At 40.9% G+C, this 22,283-nt stretch overlaps 2 protein-coding genes across 5 annotated transcripts in view; both read right to left on the bottom strand.

The window, feature by feature from the left end:
• Nucleotides 1-2,002: 2,002 nt before the first annotated feature.
• Nucleotides 2,003-2,559, bottom strand: LOC133450861 (uncharacterized). Its single transcript, XM_061729764.1, has 3 exons — nt 2,551-2,559; nt 2,297-2,422; nt 2,003-2,206 (listed from the first exon to the last, which is right to left on the bottom strand). The coding sequence occupies exons 1-3, from the start codon at nt 2,557-2,559 to the stop codon at nt 2,003-2,005; spliced, it is 339 nt and encodes a 112-aa protein (XP_061585748.1).
• ppp3cca (protein phosphatase 3, catalytic subunit, gamma isozyme, a) overlaps nt 2,470-22,283 on the bottom strand; it is a 35,573-nt gene continuing 15,759 nt past the window's right edge. For 2 of the 4 annotated variants that reach the window (XM_061730501.1, XM_061730502.1), the window contains 11 exons: nt 21,721-21,832; nt 17,555-17,700; nt 17,260-17,399; nt 15,346-15,423; nt 15,174-15,268; nt 14,958-15,083; nt 14,715-14,792; nt 12,864-12,948; nt 11,595-11,692; nt 7,210-7,233; nt 2,470-3,515 (listed from right to left, as the gene is read on the bottom strand). In XM_061730501.1, coding sequence (XP_061586485.1) covers nt 3,358-3,515; nt 7,210-7,233; nt 11,595-11,692; nt 12,864-12,948; nt 14,715-14,792; nt 14,958-15,083; nt 15,174-15,268; nt 15,346-15,423; nt 17,260-17,399; nt 17,555-17,700; nt 21,721-21,832 — 1,140 coding nt within the window. In that variant the 3' untranslated portion in view covers nt 2,470-3,357. The remainder of the gene's footprint in view (nt 3,516-7,209; nt 7,234-11,594; nt 11,693-12,863; nt 12,949-14,714; nt 14,793-14,957; nt 15,084-15,173; nt 15,269-15,345; nt 15,424-17,259; nt 17,400-17,554; nt 17,701-21,720; nt 21,833-22,283) is intronic. The other 2 variants (XM_061730504.1, XM_061730505.1) reach the window with 2 other exon arrangements.

Genomic DNA, 22,283 nt, shown 5'->3' with positions numbered 1-22,283 from the left:
GGAAGCCTGGAGGAGAAGGTGGTAAATGAGAGTCCTGCACACGTCAGCTGCTGTTCCTAGCTACTCTGTTTGCACAAGGCTGTTAGCCACCTATGCAGCTAAGAAGAAAGCACTTTAAAGTAAGAGACTGTTTTCGGCATTAGTGCCTAATCAAAGGTCGAGGCAGGTCTAAAGGATAATTACAGATAACCACTTGGCTACTGAGCTATGTGATTGCAGAAGTACATGACGCAGAAACTGGTCGCTGCACACTGAAATGAGGCGAGCTATTTCCTGATCAAGTGGAGCAGTGGGATCCGATGCCCGAAGTGGAGACGCATTAAAATGCTCCTGTACAAGAATACGAGCGCCCAGCGTTGCAGTACCGTCCCCACCGACAGAAGTGAAGAGACCTTTATTTCAACCCAGATTTCGGAGGCAGCTTCAAAAGTACCAACATTATCAAGACAAGACAAATAAAACACTCCTGTTGAAATTTATTGTTTTCTTTTGAAATAATACATCTAGATTAAAGTTTCCATGGTCTGGCAGGACAAACATGGTACATATTTTCACCCTTTATTATAGCTATCATAAGATTTGAAAAGATGATTTTAAAAATGAATTATTGTTTTTTTACTACATTCTGAAATGAAGTCAGTCCAGTGTGGCTCATCTGGTAAAGTCCGATCCTAAAAACTAATTTCAGCATCACACTGAATGTAAACTGAAACTTTTCGCTGTCCCAGAAATCTACTGATTCTAGGTTGACTCTGATCACCTTACACACACACGCATACACACGCATACACACGCATACACACGCACGCACGCACGCACGCACGCACGCACGCACGCACGCACGCACGCACGCACGCACGCACACAGGTCTTGACATGTCTGGCCGAGGTGGCATGGCACAAGGGCACTACTGCCACTTTAAATATTTTATTTATAATTTTAACTTAAATCATTTTATTAATTTTTTTTAAAGGAATACATTTACAAGAGAATACCAAATCTTAAAGCTTATTTTCTCCTCCTTTGTTGACAAAAAGACAAGAGAATTACAGTCGGGTGTGTCGCAGCACCATGGAGGTGGTTGTTGAGCTTCAGCAACAGCAGGCGTTACTGGCCTGTGGAGGACGAGTTCGGTCCAGAAGAGGGCCGGGTCACCGACTATGGATGAACACTCCTTCAGTCTGGGCGGGTGACCACGGTCCACTCTCAGTGTCCCCGCACATGATGCATGTGCGACTGATCCATGTTTGAGATGATTACAGCACAGTGCAGAGGTGGGAGGCGTCGTAGCGTCGTCCTGGTTGAGCGCGACGCCTCGGTCCATCCTGGCCACATACAGCCTCTTAGAAATACTGCCACTTACAAGTCAAATACTTCCCTTATTCCACATACATAGTTATCAGGGTTGTTTAGGAGGTGCACTCTGTATCATCAACAGTAGGTGCAAACGGGGAAACGAAGGAAAGCCCCAAAGCACACACTGCTGCTTATTCTTGTTTTCTTTTTTTTTTTGTATTTTAAAATTAAACATCAAACAAAAACTGCCATGACTCTGTTAAATACCCTTACACTTCCTAAACAATTAAAAGCATCAGTTTGTTCCAAGAACAGCATGAGAAGTGTGTCTTTCTTTCTTCTCTTTCTTTTCAAGTCAAAAAAAAACTTTTTGCGTTAGTCGTCTTTCTTGCGCAGTTTTTTTTTTTTTTTAAGTCCATTAAACCCAGAGACGTCCACTAAGGCTGCTGGAGAAGACGGTAAAGTACTGGGAGGTACCAGAATACTGATCACATGCTGTAAATGTCCTAGCTGCCCTCACATCGCACCAGCAGAGGTCGCACCAGCAGACGGCGCACCAGCAGACGGCGCACCAGCGCAGGTCGCACCAGCGCAGGTCGTACCAGCAGAGGTCGTACTAGCGGAGGTCGCACCAGCGGAGGTCGCACCAGCGCAGGTCGCACCAGCAGAGGTCGCACCAGCGCAGGTCGTACCAGCAGAGGTCGTACTAGCGGAGGTCGCACCAGCGGAGGTCGCACCAGCGCAGGTCGCACCAGCAGAGGTCGCACCAGCGCAGGTCGCACCAGCGCAGGTCGCACCAGCGCAGGTCGCACCAGCGCAGGTCGCACCAGCAGAGGTCGCACCAGCGCAGGTCGCACCAGCGCAGGTCGTACCAGCAGAGGTCGCACCAGCAGAGGTCGCACCAGCAGAGGTCGCACCAGCGCAGGTCGCACCAGCGCAGGTCGCACCAGCAGAGGTCGCACCAGCGCAGGTCGTACCAGCAGAGGGCGCACCAGCAGAGGTCGCACCAGCAGAGGTCGTACCAGCAGAGGTCGTACCAGCAGAGGTCGCACCAGCAGAGGGTGCACCAGCAGAGGTCGCACCAGCGGAGGTCGTACCAGCAGAGGTCGCACCAGCAGAGGTCGCACTAGCAGAGGTCGTACCAGCAGAGGGCGCACTAGCAGAGGGCGCACCAGCAGAGGTCGCACCAGCAGAGGTCGCACCAGCAGAGGTCGCACTAGCAACACAAACGACGACTGCACATGAAGCCCTAACCTTGCACATCAACCACACCATTCAGAAATGATAAAACAACTGACATGAACAAAATACTTAACAAAAAAACAATTCTGTGTCTTTGGGGATTACTTGGAAATGTATGAATAAGAGTTTGTTTTTGGAAACTTTAAATATAAAAGGTTCATTTGTAGTTATTAACCTTAATCTGAAAGAATTTACTTCCCTTATCTTGTTTGTCTACCCCGATCTTCTCCACTTATCTTATAACATAAAATAAACAAAGACAGCCCTGTATACAGACCTTCCAACACCAAACCACATGAGGTTGTTGGACTTTTCCCTTACAGAACATTTGAATATTAAAAAAACAAAATACAAACCTAAAGTGACTTAACAAGAAATCCCTCTTTCAATATCCATTTATAAAATTATCTCCTTTTTGTGTATAATTTTTACATACAAGTTCAGTGTTGATACACATTTGAACGGCTGTAAGATAACTTTAGCCAAAAATTTGTTTCTATGAAACTAATATATTTCATCTTCAATAAATTAGTTTTGTCATATGAAAGTCCCATCATTCATCATGTCTTTTTCCTTGTATGTTTTCCTCCTGTGGAGGAGTTGGGACGTGTTGACCCAGCACTGCAGCCACGGATGTGTCTGCTCCCGTTCTCCACCCGTTTGTGGGAGAAGAGAAGATGCACAGGCAGGTTCAGCAGAGGAGACAGACGAACGTATGGAGAGGAAGGGAGGGAGGAGACGGGTGGAGAGAACACAGAAGGATGCTGGGAGTCAGGTGTTGTGGGTGATGTGAAGATGAGAGGGTGCTGTCTCTGCTGCTTATCCGTCAGTGCCGTTCTTGTTGGTATTTGTGTTGATGGTTGTGCCGTCTGGCTGCTGGCCATCTTTGCGCGGTGGCATCCTCTCATTTATTCTGTCCAGACCCCGGGCCTCCTCGAAGTTGCGAATCTTCCTTGTGGGGGAGAAGCCTTCAATAGCTGAAAAGCAGGAGCAACAAATTAATACAGGATCAGAAGCTGGAAATCCCCAAATAGTACTTTACAGCAGTGACATGCGGTCAGGGGAGGCAGGGGAGGCTGTGCCTCACCTGCCATCATGGAAAGAAAGAAATGTAAAATGAAAAAAATATATATTTTTTCATATTTATCAATTGATTTGTACTATAAAGTAATTTTCCATTTAACTTCACCATTTTTAGATTATTTTTTCTTCAAAATCGTCGAATTTTCACATTTGCCGTTCAAATGCTGAGAAGATGCGGGCGGTGAGGCAGCACCCTGCTGAGCCTCACCATGGATTGCGCAATGACTCGGCTAACTGTGCTGCCATGCTGCTATGTAGTGAGACCAGATCGCTGTCTCTTTGTATGTCACTATTAACATTTTCAAACACGTTTGCTATATGAAATAAGTTTCCATAGTTAAAGGGAAAGTTCGGTTTTTTACAACCTGGACCTTATTTCTGGCATTTTTTATGGTTGTATACTCACCCAGAGGTGTTTGGTGTCATTTGGAGTCCTTCGGAAGATATTAGGGGTTTTGTGCGAGCCGCTTCTCCATATAATGGTAGCGCATGGGGCACCGCCGGACACAGACGATGCAGCGTCTAAATAACACATGATTGCCGCGAAACTCTTAATTTATTTTATGAATCACTAGATCTGCTTCCAGGACCTGTTGTAACATTGTGGCCTGTCTGTGTAATAAATAAATCAGTTTGTAAACAAGACCTCTGAACTCATGACGTCATCTCTGTGCGCGCATCGCAGACACAGCTCTGTGTACAGCTGGAGTTCGCTACTGTTAGTTTACTGTTAGTTATTTGAAACATGTCTGAATATTTGTCAAATTCTGAGGTTGTGGACGACGACTTTGAATATGATGGACGTCCTTACCGTTTTGAGCCAGAGTATACGGCTGAAGAGCTCACTGAACGGAGGACAGAGTGCGCGCACAGAGATGACACAATGAGTTCAGAGGTCTTGTTTACAAACTGATTTATTTATTACACAGACAGCCCCGCAATGTTACAACAGGTCCTGGAAGCAGATCTAGTGATTCATAAAAGAAATGAAGAGTTTCGCGGCAATCATGTGTTATTTAGACGCTGCATCGTCTGTGTCCCGCTGTGCCCCATGCGCTACCGTTATATGGAGAAGCGGCTCGCAGAAAACTCCTAATATCTTCCGAAGGACTCCAAATGACACCAAACACCTCTGGGTGAGAGGTGATAACTTTTTTTTTAATTAAATGTGCTTTTTGTGCGCTACAGTTTGTATGTGTAAAGCATTTGTATGTGAATGACGATAGGAGGTTTTAAACATAACCAGTTAACTGCTGCCATTCAAATGGTGAATAAGTTGCTCTGGAGGGTTCATATGCTTGTAAATCTGACTGATGAAGTCAGCGCCTCACCATCCATGAATCTCACCGCACGTCACTGCTTTACAGTGAACATTTGCTGTAAATGGTGTTGATTAGCTTTCTCTCCCCAGTCAGCCTGAATCTAGCTGGATTCCATTTCACACACATTAAACACAGGGGATTTCCTACCGCAGTACAGGTGATACATAAACACCAAACATGCACAGGTCAACTATCAGTCCTACTGCTCAGACACCCGTGGGACAAGCTACAACAGTAAAACACCTCAGGTTGTGTAGACTTACGGATAGGTCCCGAAACAGCCGAGGAAACCAGACAGAAAACGTGCAAATGAAAAGCAAACTTGTAAGTGACAGTTGAGACGCGTCGTCCAGACATTAAAACTACCACTTTAAAAACACATCATGACAGTTCAGGGGGGACTGCTTCAAAAAAACAAAGCCGCTCAGATCTACTCTTGCACAATCACGTAGCACAACTTACGAGGGCTATTTCTGCTGGTGCAGTTTGACGGGAATATAAGAAGAAACATTTATTGTGGAATTAAGTCAACTAAAAAATAATAATAATGTTAAAAAAAAAAGATTTGGCAATAAGATAGACAACTATAAAAATCCAAATCCAAAATCCCATGCCGGTAATACACATAAAAGAGTTTGGCTCCACACCAAAAATAGCAGAAAAGTTTAAAAAATTCATGGAAATCCATTCGGAAATATTAATACAAATTTTTTTTTTTGATAACTTCAGGCCTGGAAAATCACATCAGCTCAAAAAAAAAAGTTTCTATGTGAAAATTGCATCAGTAGCTTTAATTTGTTTATTCAAATAAACAAAAGTTTTGTAATGGTCAGGTGGGTGTTAATACTTAGACAAAGAGCTAATTTAATAACTGAAAATAACAGTTTTGAAAAAGGAGGGTAAAAGTAAGCTGCTGAAAGTGATATGAAAGAAGTCTTAGTAATAATTCAAAAAGGCACTTCTGTGATTTAAATGAAGAGTTAAACTGGTTCCACTGAGCTTGTTGGATTGATTTGTGACCGCTGGTTCACATGTGGAAGTGTCGAACCGGACTTTGTTTCCAACCATCGTCGTACTGTGTATGTGCACGTGGGTGTGACAGAAAGATGTACAGTACTTAATGTAATGTCCGTTTAAAAATAAATCAATAAATTCTCTTTATGAATATGTGTACGATGACCGACTGAAGCTAGCGCTGAAAAGCGTTTTCAGTGTCCAGCTGCTCAAAGTGCAGCAAACTCATCCCACGTCCACGGTGTCCAGTCGTTATGCTGCCTGGGATCTTGTATGCAGTCATGTGAAAAAGAAGTGCACGTCCATCTAATTTGAGAATTCATACAACAGGACAAGCAAGGTGGGAAAAGATAAAACAAATCCCAACTCTCAGTTCACCATGATAAAGTGGAAAAAGAGAATTCACAAGTGGAGAACAATAAAAACAGCTCCCAATCCGGGCGGCACAATCTTAGGAAATCAGCATAGTTGAAGATTGAGATGACAATTTGAAATGACCAAAATATTTTCATCAAGTCCTGGTAAACAAAAAACAGAACATAAGAAAAAAGAAAAGAAAAAAAGGGCATTTCTTTTTCACATGACTGGATCTGCTATATTCACTCACGGGGTGCTTCTTTCAATTAACTTGTCAAAGTGGTTTATTACTCTTTAATTTTGTCTTTATTTTTAATTTAACAAATAAAGCCTGTTGAGCCACCGCCCCCCCATCAACCAGCATGGATAGACGGGTAGACGGTGCAGCAGCAGCCAAACCGTGTAACAGGATTAGTTTCTGAAAATATCCCAGGCAGGGATGTCCCTGATCTTATCTTAGCCGGGTCTTATCAGGCTTTTCTCTGTGTGGGGACCTACACTTGAGCAGAAAAGCTAATGCAACCACAGTTTGGGAGCTCTTGTCAACAGAGGACTGGCTCGCTCCTGAACCTAGCTTATAAACCCAACATAAACCTTTTGTAACATGGGATTTACTTAGTTTTTTTCTCATAGTTTCTTCTGTACTACTCCTTTTAGTCCTTACACGTTTTTGTCAATGCACAGTACTGCATAAACGAACGCGACAGACACTGACAGTGCAAGAGCAATAATCCATAAAGGAATATAGACTAAAACAAAAAAACTAGTGCTGCAAACCAGTGGGAGACAGGGAAAAAATGAATTGTACATTTTAAGATTGGGGTGTGTTTATAGGGGTGAATACCACACACAAAAAACACAGACATGACAGTTGGGCTACACAGCCAATGCGTACCTTTTTCTTTAGCCTCAACGGTAGCTATGTTAACAGGAGTTGAGGAAAGAGGAAAAAAGCAGTCATCAACAGCAGCCACAGCAGTACAATCAAATCATATCATACTGTAAATCTCCTTGTAATAACAGGGCAGAGAGGTGGCACAATACTGGCCAACATGGCACAGACATATCTGTAAAATGTAATTAACACACAACAGTGACCGGGGGTGGGGGGAGTTAGAGAGAAGACGTATGCAAGCGATGTTGTTGGTGTTAAAGGGTCACAAGGGCTTAGGTGATGAGGGCTGAGGGGGGATTTGGCTGATCACTAATAGTCTAAGGCTGGAGTTAGATGCACAACAATGACCAGGCAGGACGACGTGCTTGTACTGTCCAGTCTTGCAAACGCCCGAACCGCAGTCAGATATTTGTTCAAACAAGCACTTGTTCACTGAAACGCAACACCTATAATGCATAATGAGAAAAACTATTTCAATATTCCCCAGTGGACTCAATATGATGAGCAATTCTCCTTTTAAAATCCATGTTTTCAATTGTAGATACAGAATTAGGTAAACACACAACACTTTATATTTATACCACTACAGTCACTCTATTTTACATTTTTTGATATTTTTATATTTTATATATTCTTTGTACATATGAGACATGCCTTATTTATCTGCTTTTATTTTATTATTCTATTCGGTACTTTCAACGTCTTGCTGCTTAGTTGTTCTTGCAATTGCCCCTCAGGGATAAATAAAGTTTTTCTGAATCTGAATCTGAATATTTACCTGTTTGAATGTTATCTGATTAAACCTTTAAACCAGCCGTCATTTGAGTGCATGGAAAAGTCATCTTTTTAGAAATGGTCGGAGCATTCCAGACCAAGAGAGGTTTTGTCAAGACAGATTTTCAGCCACAAGTATTCTTTAAATGTCCTCATCAAATCCAGCTGGTTTTATGCACATTTTGAGTTTGTGATTTTATAAAAAACCTGAGGGAAGCTGTGAATTTGAAAAGGAATTTAGATTATTGCAAAAATGTTGTTGCTTAAGAGAGCTGAAAGACAAACACTGTTATATCATATACTGATAAAACGGTGATAGCAACTCAGTCAAAGTGGTTTTGTAATAAACGTTGCCAAATCAAAACTCTATTCAGTCATGAGTTCACAAATAGCTGCTCCCAGAACTCTTGACACGAACAAAGGTTGTCTGTCAGGTTATTTTACCCAACTTGTTGTTTTCTCTGCTTGACTTTGCAGTAACAGTATTCTTCTCTTTTACCACTTTCCACCAAACCGGTTCCAGGGCTGGTTCCGGTTCACAACTCGTTCAACTTGAAAACCAGCTGAGAACCGGTTTGTTTTTTCACAGCTCGGGTGCTAAGGGGAGCCACGTCATTACGTCACTGCAAACGTCAGTTACGTTGCTGCAACTGTGTGAAAATTGAAGCAACAACAATGTAGTTGCTCTAATAGGACTTGGTCCACGTAGCTCCTCCGTGGACCACATCGCTAAAAGACATGTGGTCTCTTCCTCAGACCACTGCTGCTTTGCTGTGTCCAGATTAATTGGACACAATTGGTCCGTCTCGCAGTCTTGCTATTGCCGCTGGTCTTAATGACTCCGTTCCCTCCGCTTACGTAAGCCGTTCTTTCCTCTAGCCCAGCAAAGAGTTGGTGCTACCTTGGAACCGTTTTTTTCCGCCCCAGAGCCAGTTCTTTGTCAGTGGAAACAGAAAGCCCGGTTCCAAACTCAGCACTGGCCCAGAACCAGAACCAGAACCAGCCCTGGAACCGGTTTGGTGGAAAAGGGGTATCTGTTTTCGTGTCGTGTCGCAGCTACAGCTGACCTTGATTCTACTCATCTTATTAAAAACATAAAACAGCAGCAGATGGAAACTGATTATTTCCACCCTATTTTGTCAATTTTTAACCCTTGTGCTGTCTTTGGGTCAAGGGAGGGTGAAGGGAGAAAAGAAGGAATGAAGGAAGGGAGAAAAGATGGAAGGAAGGACACAAGGAAGGAAGTAGGAAAGGGAGTAAAGAAGGGAGAAAAGATGGAAGGAAGGAAAGAAGGAAAGGAAGTAGGAAAGGGAGAAAAGATGGAAGGGAGGAAAGAAGGGAGAAAAGATGGAAGGAAGGGAGAAAAGTTGGAAGGAAGGAAAGGAGGAAGGAAGTAGGAAAGGGAGTAAGGAAGGGAGGAAAGAAGGGAGAAAATATGGAAGGAAGGGAGAAAGAAGGAAAGAAGGAAGGAAGTAGGAAAGGGAGTAAGGAAGGGAGAAAAGATGGAAGGAAGGAAAGAAGGGAGAAAAGATGGAAGGAAGGGAGAAAGGAAGGAAAGAAGGGAGGGAAGAAGGAAGGAATGGAGAAAATGGAGAAAAGGAAAGAAGGAAGGAAAAGCAAAGAAGGTAATAAAGGAACGAATGATGAAAGGGAGGTAGGAAGAAAAAGGAGTAAAGGAGGGTAAAAAGGGAGGAAAAGAGGAAAAGAAGAAGGAAGGAGAGAGCATGGCAGGAGGAAAGAAGGATAGAAGAATTGGGTCATTTTGACCCAAAGACAGTACAAGGGTTAAAAAAATGATCCTAAATATTTGATATGTGCAGTCTCACTGCACTCAAAAACTGTAAGCAAACCTTCCCCAAAAGCTGAAACACAACAGGTTCAGAAGACGAGCGGCAGGGCTGAGAGGAAAGAGTCCACGGGGAACAGAGACCACTTGTTTGAACCGGCCTGGTTGATCTTAGAACTCTGGCCCACGAACACGACGAGGATAATGACCTTCTCTAAAAGGTCACAACATGTGGTTTCTCCTTCAGTGCTCTGCAGCGTTTGTGAGGCTCCGGCCCGGCAGAGCGAGGCTCCCAGCGTGTCCTCTGGCAGGCCGGGCCAGGCGCTGGCCTTTAGATCAAAGTGTCAGTAGCCACTTCCAGGTGACAGGCTGACCTCACGGCCCAGCCAACCCCAACAACTCTCTGTTGAGAGCGGGGGGCGACTCAAAGCCTCACCAGTGCCACCACCGATGTGGAGCCTTCAAAGAGACTGGAGGGGCAGGAAACCAGTGTTCACCAACAGCATGTGAGGATAGAAACTCTGCATGGATCCACAATCTCCAATAGAGCTATTACTTTTACATAACCGATGACAGATTTAGAGTTCTATTCCTGAAGACTAAGTCAATATGCCAAATATTCATCTTGGTTTCAACAGAATGAGTTACTTTCTAGGTATTTTGGAAACTACAGGGATATTGACCTCTGCATCCGTTCTCATTTTAGTTTAAGGTCAACGGCAGACTACAGATTTTCACATACGTGTACCGTATTTTCTGGACTATAAGCCGCTACTTTTTTCATAGGTTTTCAACCATGCGGCTTATATAAAGGTGCGGCTATTCTGTGGATTTTTCTTCCACCGCTCGGGGCGCTCTAACCGGAATTAGAATCAAAACTAAGACAAAATAAATGCAAAGAAGAATACGCTGATTCTTCTTTAGCAGATAGAAGTAGGTAGAAGCAGATTTCAAACAGATAAATAGATAAATAAATACCGGTTATTTTCTCTTGGTTCTGTCCCGTTTTAATCAGCAAAGTTGCTGCCGTGTTAAAATACACTGTTAGGAAAGATCTATTTAGGTACAAACATGTACATCATTTACAGTTTAAAATCCTTCTGTACATGTGGTAAATATCTAATCTAACAACATAAATATCTGCGGCTTGCATATCTTTTTTTTTTAAATAGAGTGGATAGAGTGTATATCTTTTTTTTATTATTTTTTTTTTTAATAGAGCGGATGCGGCTTATATTCAGGTGCGCTTATAGTCCAGAAAATACAGTACTTTTCTTGTGTTATCCAAACCCTTAGTTAGTTAGTTGTCATCAAAATCCAGTACAACTAGTTAGTTTATTGCAGGAATATACTCAAAGGAGTGGAAAAAAGGCAAGGCTCACGATGTCCAAATCAAAAGAAGAATCAGAACAGGCTGATAAATAAAATGTATTATTGAACAGTTGCATTTAAATTGAGGAAATCTTTAGGGAGGAAAAACTTTTCCCATGCTGTCAAACCTTGTGTTAAGACAGTTATGTGAAGTGAGTTCATACATATTTGCACCATGCTGTGGAGTTGAAAGGAGCATCATTTTTCTAAAAGTGTACTAGTTTATTTTTAGCTGCTTATGCGGAATCTCCAATAAAACCTGTCACTGCATTGCAGATAACCAGCATCTTAAAGTAACAACACATTACATAATGCCATCTAAAGTGACATTAAATGTAAAAAAAATAAATAAATAATACAATTTTGAGGCTTAGGTGACAAGGTGTGAAGAAATGTGTCTAACAGCAGCTAGCAAGGAATCAAAGAGCACAGCTAACACGTACAAAACACTTACCATTTTCTATAGTCTGCTTTCCTCCTGACAAAACCCCTAGAGGGAGAGTTCCAGTCGGGGTCAGGCCCTTGAGCGTCAGCACGCTCTCACTCTCCTCCCTGACCAGGAGACAGAGCACAGGACACAAGCAGAGATTTTTAGGGAAGACGGTTGCATACGCCTGATGGTCATGAGGTCACCAGCTGGACGTCACTGTACGGCTCATGGGCACGCAGTCAGGATGGACCGGCAGCTCTAAATACCTCCGACCAACCTGCCACCATGTGACCTGGCTCTTTAAGTAGGTCAGAGACAGCCGGGTTACAAGTAATAAGATGCGTGTCAACACACTTTTATTTATAATTATATTACTCTTTATCTTTCAGCTACTGAGACAAAAGAAATTGGCAGTTTATTAAGTGATATCTCCATTTCTGAACTAGCATCGACCTGTATGCAGTACTGGAGTTGAGGGGGGATGAGGGGGGATGGCATCCCCCCTGAAATAAAAACGGTCCAAATCATCCCCCCTGTAAAACTGCCATCCCCCCTTTCCATCCCTTATGTCATTTCATCAATGAATGTGGTTTTACTGCTATTTCAACATTTAGAAAAATAACACCAGAAAAATAACTTATTTGACAATTTTCACCTGTTTAAAGTAAATTTTCACTTTAAATAAGTAGAAAAATCTGCTTAGAAGATTTATCTTCTCATTACAAGCAAATCCAGTGATGAGTCTTGTTTTAAGTGTAATGAGATTTATTTACTAAAATGAGACATTTTAACTAGAAATAAGACAAAATATTATTGTTAAGATTTTGAGTTTTCTCAGTGATCCATTTTCCTTATCCTGTGAAGGACAGAGTCATATTGATAAGTTCAGAAAACTGTTTTTTATTGTTGTGTTTTGATGTATTTGATGTAAGCCCAGTGGATATTTAAAGCTTACAGAAGGCTGCATTTAACTGCTGCTATGTCATTCCTGCAGTATTTCTGCAGGTGTTTTGGTCAGTGCTATTATTTGTAATATATTATATTATTTGTAATCAGCACAAATGATCTGTCCCCATATGATAAAATCCACCATCCCCCCTGATTTTTTTTTACAACTCGAGTACTGAACAACAGCTGAGTAGTTAGATGACTGTATTCTGCAGAATACAGTAGAATACAGTCGAGCTGCACTGACTCAATAAACATGCCCCCATTCATGTACAAGAGCCTTACGCCAGTGAGATCATCATCATGTGAAAGAATTAAAAAACAGCATATACAGCAGGGTCGGACCTGAGAACTGAGAAGACCCGCGCCATTTTCCCCACAGCACGGATCTTGTTCCGGATCACCTCCTTCCGCAGCGCTGACGAGCCGCCTGCAGAGAGCCCAGAATGGAAAGATAAGTCGTGGTACAGAAGGTGTTTCCCCACATGCTCCAGATTTTCTATTGTGTTACTCAAAACAAAAAAAATCTGTTAATTAAAGTACAAGTGAGAAGATCAGAAAGGGTGAAGGGATGACACGTTTGAGAGATAAACTCGCATCTCAGAACAGAACGACACATCTCCATCATCAGCACTGGTCACATGTGACTCATGTCAGGTTGTGACAAAGCGTCACGTATAAATCCTTTTATAGTTTCCTCTGTCAGGTAAGGTTGTCCAAGGGTTCATTTTCAATCAACCCAATTCAAAATCTGGACATGATCCACAAGATGAAGAGAGATGATTTTGGAGAAAGCTCATAAAAATGTGCACAGAGACTTGCTTTTGTGCATTTGTGGAGGGGATTATTTATGACTCACGCAGAGTGATTTACTACACTTTCCACTCACAACTCAGTGGTGATTGCGTCATCGTTTACAGGCAATAAATAATGTGTTTCTCAGCTTGGTGTGGCTGGAATAGTGGCTACTCAGAGGATGCACGGGTGTTGCTCAACGATCACTGCAGGAGTGTTTGAAGCAAAATACCCTCCACTCAGATGAAGTTTTTTTTAAATGCGGAAGAGGCTATAATAACATATTGCTTTTTATTTCTACTATGTGATGTTTTAATGTCCCTGTAAAGCACTTGTTGCTGAACTGGGCTATATAAATAAACTTGCCTTGTATATTCTGCCCAATTAGCTTTATTCTTAATCAAATGGAAAGACTATGAGATAACATGGAATTACGCAATTTTTGTACTTTTAATCGTGTTTTTTCATATACATTTCAGATACATTTTTACCAGAGTAGTCCCAGATGATTATAACCTTTCTGAACAGTGATGATGTAGTGACCCACCAACACATTTATATTATATATTACAAATGTCCCCAAAAATAAATGCCGTATTTTCTGGACTATAAGCCGCTACTTTTTTCATAGGTTTTCAACCATGCGGCTTATACAAAGGTGCGGCTATTCTGTGGACTTTTCTTCCAATGCTCGGGGCGCTCTAACCGGAATTAGAATAAAAAATGAGACAAAATAAATGCAAAGAAGAATACGCTACTTCTTCTTTAGCAGATAGAAGTAGGTAGAAGCAGATTTCAAACAGATAAATAGAAATAAATACTGGTTATTTTCTCTTGGTTCTGTCCTGTTTTAATCAGCAAAGTTGCTGCTGTGTAAATATCTAATCTAACAACATAAATATCTGCGGCTTGCATATCGTTTTTTTTTTTAAATAGAGTGGATGCGGCTTGTATATCTTTTTTTATTATTTTTTTAAAAATAGAGCGGGGGTGGCTTATAGTCCAGAAAATACGGTAAATAAAAAATAGAAAAAGATCCGGTGGGGGGGGGGGGGGGGGGCGCTGTATAGTCAATCAAGTGTTAAATAGTCTCCTCCTTGATGTGAGTCAAAGCATCTTAAATATTTCAAATGAGCAGGTAATCACATTTATGTTTATATGTTTTGTGCTGCAAGGAAAACCTATTTACATCTTTGTAGTTGGTGGGTTCCAGATTGTCAACAATTCTGCTTGTTCCAACTGATATTCTGGCACCAAAAAGTAAAAAATGGCACCGCAGCAGCTGCTGCACACTTTAAATTTGTCACAGAAGATCAACATTGGCCTTTACCGCGTGCAGCCTGATCAAAACCAGGAAAATGTGAGGACTTGGGGTTTGAAGTGTAATGTTGGTTGCATTACCTTCATAAAGGTCATCTCCTTCTGACATGAGCTCATCATCGGAGCAAATGTTCAGGACGTTCACCAGCATTTCTGTCACTGAGGGGGTTAGATTCAAAACTTCAGGCTGGTGCACACTTTCAAACACACTTGAAACATCTTAGAATTGAGCAGACGAAGGGGTCTGCAAATTAAATAAACGGTAAAAGGGACATTAAAGGGTTCAGTTCTGGCTTTCCCATTCACATTGTGAAACAAACGCACCTTTCTCCCCAACAAAAGGCAAAGACCAAGTGAAGACGTCCATGAAGTTGGGCAGCCAGTACGGGTGGGGGGAGCAGTTGAACTGCCGGATGTTCATCACATTGTTCTCGTACTTTAATACAGCAGCTAGGGTCGACAGCAGCGAGAGCGGAATAAAGGACGGCATCTAATCAACACGAAACATTTATAAAAGTGAGACAAATACAAGATACAAACCTTTGTTGTTGTAGACGTCTAGGTAATTTGGAGCTGAGAAGATTGTGATTAATGAAGGGAAACCTGTGGTCTGGCTTTTTCTGTACATCCGGTACCTAGTCATGAAAATAAGCCCGGTTAAACATACTCTATACTTTAATATGGTTGGAATTACTCTAAATATAACACTCACCCTGCATCTTGTGCTTCGTGGGCTCTTATTACTGACAGGAGGTTATTATTTACCAAAAAGTCACAAACTGCTGCGTAACTGCAAACAGAAAAAAATACAGAGTCGACCTTTAACAAAAACAAGAGAGGTGAAAGCTTATCTCCAATTGAATCCACCGCAGGGAGCAGCATGAGGCGGCTTGGGACCAATTACAAAACTGTTGCTGGACAAAGAGATGCCTTTATTTGAGTTTTCAGCACACCCTGCACCCTGGACAGTTAAACAAAAACTTTAAGATGCTGAAATCTGCTATTTACTCTCTTTGCTGTGCTGGCATGGTTGAACTTAGAGGATATAAAACAGAGACACACCCTTATGAAATTACACATTTTTTATATATAAAGAGAAATAACAAATCATAAATATCAGACTTGTACACCTTTAATGCAATATTCCATTAAATAAAGACTTATTGGGGATATTTTAAATAAAAGAAAACATATCCCAGCCTGAAAGTATAAATGTCAACACCCCTCCCAGCTATGTTTTAGGAGGCTTTTTTTTCTTTATTTATTTTTGTCTTTACCAAAACAAGTCTTTGTTAATAGATTTCTTTCAACGTCACACATCTAGACATTGGAATTTAAGTCCACTTTTCTTTGCCAAAAAGTTCAATTTGCTTCCAGCTGTGAGCGGATCTCCTCTGCACAGCTCCTTTGAGGTCGTTCCACATGTTTTGGATGGGACTGAGGTCTGGGCTCTGACTTTGCCTCTCTAAGACTGACACTTCCCTTTTCTGAAGCCATTTCTTGCTTAATTCTGATGTGTGCTTTGGATTACTGTCAAGTTGGAATGTGAAATTCCTCCTAATTTTTAGCTTTTGGCAGGGGACAGAAAGTTTTATGCCAAAATAATTTGGTGGTTGGAGCACTTGCTTTTCCCATCTAGAGGGGCCTAACTTTATTTTCATAGCAAATTTAAAACCAAAGTGCTTCACAAAACAAAAATCAAACAAAATATAGTATACATAGTCACAACTTTCTACAGTTTCTTTAGAGGTTGTCTTGGTAACCATCTGCTTTTAGGAAGACCTACTTCTTCAAGAAAGCCTTTTAATGAACTGCTCCATGTTTTGTTTGTACATTTTCATATGCATGTATGTGTGTTTATATGTTTAATCCTGTAGCACTTTAAATATAAAGTGTGTTTTATGTCAAATGTATCATCATCAGGTTTTCAAGAGAATCACTTGAATTGATGGCACGTTTTAAAAGCTACAGGATTAGCCAAAGTGCTGTGCATTAAGACGAAAGTGGTAAAGAAAATACTTTTTTTTTTTTGTTAAATGCACCAGGTGATTAATGTTCATGCTGCCTTTAATAATATTGATACATTTTATTTATAAGCGCCTTGCATAAAATGACACTTTCCAACAAAGAGATAAAACTATGGATATGCCCCTTTTATTATTTTTTGTAATAAAAACTCTCCCACTAGGGGAGTTTTTTACCTGCCATTGTTTATGTAATAAATGCTCAGGGGTTTATGTTCTGGGTCTCTGGAAAGCGCCTAGAGACAACTTCTGTTGTAATAGACGCTATATAAATAAAATTGAATTGAATTGAATATGCCAGTTACCTACAGGCTTCATTTTGAATGTGATGGTTAACTCTTTTGTCCCCAATTATCAAATATTTCATACACAGCAAGAACCTGAGACAAGTTGTGTTACTTCAGACGGCTATAAAATGATTACATTTATATACAGATCTACAGAACAAACTGCTTACATCTGTTAATTATTATTATAATAATTATAATATATTATTCTAAACAAGCTTTAATTCATTTATAAATCTGTCTTTTAATTGACCATATTTAAAAATGCCTCAAAAATTCTGGTTATGTTGTTATGGTGGCGGTTTTATCCGGTACCTGAAGAAGTACGAGCAGCCTCTGACGGAGTTATGATTGAAGTGCTCAGATGTCTTTTCACTGCCGTAATCCTCACCGGGGTCGGCCCAGATCAGGTCGCACATCGGCCCGAACGCTGGAGGCTCCTTAAACCTGTCTAACTGTTGAGCAGAAAACACAAAACACAGGCAGACTTAATAGAAAAAAGAGGCTTTATATATGTATATATCATAAACAATCACAGGTATCCAGCTTTGAGGAAAAGTTTTAAACATGAACATGCTGCTACTTCAAACATCAGCCACGGATGCTTTACCTTCCTTATGTCGTCTAAGCAGTTGATTTCTGGTGAGAGTCCCCCATGTACACACAGGAACTGCTGATTGAGAAGAGCAGCAAGGGGCAGGCAGTCGAAGGCTTCCATACAGGCATCATACACCCGTTCAGAGTATTTAATTTTACCTGCAGAGAAAACCATGGCGACAAACACAAAACAAGGTGTAGATGAGCTCTACAGGTCAGATCAGGTCACGAGAAAGTGTACACTGTATGAAGCAGAATCACCTCGGACAGTTCTACGTGAATTAAGCATAAGAGAAAAACAAACACTGTTTCAACCTTAGAAATGTTTTACACAGTTCATCACAAAACCAACTCAGTCCAGTCCTGCTAAAGAAATCACATATTATGAAGAGTTTATTTCCTTGGTTAAACAAAACTTAAAGGAGCTTGAGGACGGATTGAGGCAGGATTTATGAAAAAAATCCGTATACATTTTAAGTTTTCTAGTAATAATGTCAGATGAAGCGTTCCAAACCCAAAAGAATGAGCCCTCTAGTGTATCTCTCCTTTGCCTTGAACAGGCTGTGTGCTGCAAAATGTGCTGCAATTCGGTCCCGAATTTCCTGCGCTGGGCTGCGGATGTGACGTCACATGACGCTGCATGCAGGTTCTCCCCGTTCTCCCGTGCCGGCTTCACTGTTGGCTGCAGTACCCCCAACGGCCGTCGTGGTGAAGGGTGGCGCTAGAGAGTCTCATTTCTTAAAAGGAGCCTCATGCTCCTTTAATAAAAAAAAATAATAAAGAAATCTTCTATTTCCCTCTGAGCTCTAGTGAGCCCAGTGTTTGTTCTTTCGTTGCAGAGATTGTTTCTCTTCTGTTTGCGCCCACAAAAACACTTCGATTTTTGTTGATGTCACCAATGATTCGACTATTAATAGTCAACTCTGTTTGACAGATGACACGTACTGTAATTTTAGTTCCATTCACTTTAGTTTTGTGTACTTTATGCAGCACCAATAATCAATAAAATTCATTTCAGGATGATTTAGGTTGCTTTTTGAGGTTGCTTCTTTGATGATGAAGCTTAAAGATGGAAAAAATAACTGGTCTTACTGATGAAGTTAATAAAAATCCCTCGCAATATTATACTCCCCTTAATCTTTTGAGATCGATGAACTGATGTCAAAGACCTCTCACTTCTGTAGAAACTGTTTACATTTCTTTTAAATCCATCTGGGGATTACTAAACAAAACAAAGCTAATAATATAAGTGGTAAACTATTCTGAAGCAGATCGTAACTTCAGTTAAGAAAAGAAAACGTTAATTTGTCCCACAATGGGGACATTGCAGACTGCAACAACACACAGAAACACACAGACTAAGAGTGTGTTGTGGAGTCTAACAGCCGCAGGAAGGAAAGACCTTCTCTATCTTTCCTTCACACATGGAGGGGGAAGTGTCTGTCACTGAAGCTGCTCCTCGGTTCTGTCAGGTCACCGTGTCGAGGGCGGGGGGCTCATCATCCAGCATGGATCACACTTCAGCCAGGACTCTCCCTCTCTTAACATGAATTATGTACTTCACTGACTTGGCCAGTCCATGCCGGGAAGTGAGCATTAGAGGAGTGTGAGATTTGAAGTAAAACTAGTGTGTCTTCAGGGCAGCTGTGACATCAGCGTCACGTCTGGCGCTCTGTCGGCTCAGACGTTTTTTTGACAGCCTTGTTTCACAGCAACAAAAGAGCAAAATGCAGAGAAGCAGTCTGAGACCAGAAGAGGCTTCAGTCAGAGATAAGAAACTCAGAACAGACTAGGCCTGTGTTGAAAAAAATCGATTTTCCGATTCTAAATCGATTCTCATATTAATTCCTAAAAATCGATTTGTATGTCTAAAGATGGATTTTTTTTTTCATCATTACAACTTTTGGTATTTTTTTGTTTATGCCCAAAAAAGGAATGTTTTGTTGGACACCAGAATAACTAGTGCCATGTTTTTGCCTTTAAATATGTTAAAAGGTATAAAAACATTAAAGTTTTCAGTTATAATTGCATAAATTGTCTATATTTCATTACTTTATATACTGTTGTAATAGGACATTTTGGTATAACAATGTTTTTGCCTGGTTTCAAGTGAACAGGTCATGCACCGTTGACACAGTACGGTTGTCAGGGTGATGGGCGATATACTGATATATCGCCCATCGCCCAATTTTTGCCACCACACTGTCTTGGGGTTACATTTGCATAAAATGCTGAAAAAAACAAATTCTCAAAAATTAAAAACCGAAATAGACCAAAAATGGAAAAAAATTAAAACGGAATGCAGGGAAAAATAAAACCGATTTCATACATCTCTGTTTGCTGCCCTGGATCTGTTTGATCATTCTGACCCACGATGTTTCTGAAAGCAGTTCTATCAGCATTCTGGGAGGTGATTGGTCCTTACAGCATCATTACCTGCCAATACTTGCTGTTGAATCTCAATATAATACTTGTATCAATATGTTGCATAACTACAGTCATATAATTCATGAACAGCTGAAAAAACTGTTTTAATAACACTAACCCAAATCAATATCGGAATCAGATCAAATCAAATCCTGATAATCGATTCTGAATCTTAAGAATCGGAATCGAAACGATTCTTGACTTGAATCGATACCCAGCTCTAGAACAGAGCATATTTTAATGCAACCAGGAAAACCTTTTAAGTGTGAGTGACAGTTTTAAGAAAGTGGTGTCAATCTCCACAGTGACGGCAGCACAACATCAGAGCCTGAACAGGGAAGCATACTCTAAAATCTAAATATTATTTTCACTAAAGACAGCAATGTACCTTAATGTGAATCTAATCATTTTTAAAATGACCAGGTGTGTCTATATATTCTTTATAACGTATATCTGTAAACAAGTCTTGCAAAAATGTTGAAACAGAACAACTGGACTCTGTGATTTGATACAATCAAGTCCGGTTCTGAACAGTTGTTTCATGTGGATATTCCTTTTCCATTCTAAAATAAAACATGTCATTTGTATAAATGCTGCATTGGTGTAAATGTTTTTGTCTTTGTTCCTTGTATTAAACTGAAGCTGCATTGCTATGAATATCAAACATCCATATGTTGACACATTTGAGGATTAGTCACGACTCTGGCAGCCCTGGATCTAAATCATTTATACAACGTTGTTGTGCTATAATACCACCTAATCATGATGCAGTATTGCATAACATAATGGCTTTGCCTCAAAATAATAATTTGTCCATTTTATCAACACTGGTAGCTGCAATTGCAATCATTTGTCAAAGACTTAAAATGTCTTTGTCCATCTTCTTCAACATTTAGATGTTTTGTTGTTTTGAAGAGAAGTGTCGCAGGATGAGACATGCAGAGTTACGAGAATTATGCTTTTTCTAAAAACACTAACCAATGGAAACACCGACCCCTGTAGCGCTGCCTCTATCGCGAATTCAGAGATTTGATTATCTTTTGTGCAAAAGTGTCATGGAAACCCGACTCCTGAAAACTGTCGTGCATCAATGATTCATTACATCTGTAGGTTTAACACCGACATCCAGCACCTAAACCAGCAACATGCAGCTCAGTGTGCATGTGAGCACATGAGGAGGTAGGTGGTGGGTGGGAGCAGAGATGTGACAACCGAGACCTATTTACAGCACTAAGGGCTGTCATTGCTGCCTGCCAATGTGTCCGTCTCAGGGTTTGCATGCAACACCTCCACAGCTGCTTCACACAGACACACACACACACACACACACAACTGTCTTCAGCTGAAATCAGAGCACGCATGTGTGTGTGTGAGAGATGTCTTCAGCAGCGCACTTGGCTGCTCTCCAACTTGGAGCAGTTCATCTGGAACATGAAAAAGGAAAATAATCTCTTCTGCAAAGACATGCATGCTTCTGATCAACTCGTAAGAAACTACCCACTTTAAAAGAGATAAAAGAGATCAGTCATCAGTTAGACACTCATCCGTTTAATAGATCTACATGTCTACAAATGATTCTTCTCATTTCTGCCTGGCTGCAGGAAAAAGAGGAATCAATGCATATAAATTGAGGAAAAAAACCTTGCAATTAATGGACTAATACAGGGCACTCTTAGAAGGCAGAGTATGGAGAAAGAAAGCGTGGGTGCACACTTGATTGCTCGGCCTCATGGCTGACAGAGCTGCACTTACATTCCTGTTTGAAGGTGAAGTATTCTGTGAGGTGCCGGCACTCGTGGTTCCCACGCAGGAGGAAGAGGGTTGAGGGGTGACTGATCTTCAGTGACCACAGGTAAAGAACACACTGGGAGAAGAGACAGTGGTAAATCAATCGGTAGATACGTAGTAAGTAGCAACAGAAATTGAAATCAGAGAACAACTGAAGTTTTAGCTTAAATAATTGTTGTGCTTTTCTGCTGCTGATTCTGCTGCTTACTCAGCTGATTCTTGTGGAAGAAGTGAGTGTACTTAACTTTTTCCACACACTCCTTCTGCAGTTTGGCTACATCTTTGTTGTCATGGATTACGTGATGTTGTTTGTTTACATAATTGGGAAGACCAATGTTTTTTCCCCTTCTTTTTATGTTAGATGTTAGTCAAAATTATTTTTAACCAACTAAATCCCTTTCACTGCAAGGTTGACAGATGGAGCATGGTGAAGTGTTCAAACACATGATGTTATCTCAGCACAAACTGAGATTTCTGTTAAATCAGGAACACTTTTGCTCATCTGAACTATATAATTATTCAGATAT

This window comes from Cololabis saira, chromosome 9, assembly GCF_033807715.1.
Source record: "Cololabis saira isolate AMF1-May2022 chromosome 9, fColSai1.1, whole genome shotgun sequence".
In the NCBI taxonomy this organism is placed as follows: domain Eukaryota; kingdom Metazoa; phylum Chordata; class Actinopteri; order Beloniformes; family Belonidae; genus Cololabis; species Cololabis saira.
The sequence above is the reverse complement of the archived record's forward strand: the minus strand, read 5'-3'. Positions and strand labels throughout refer to the sequence as shown.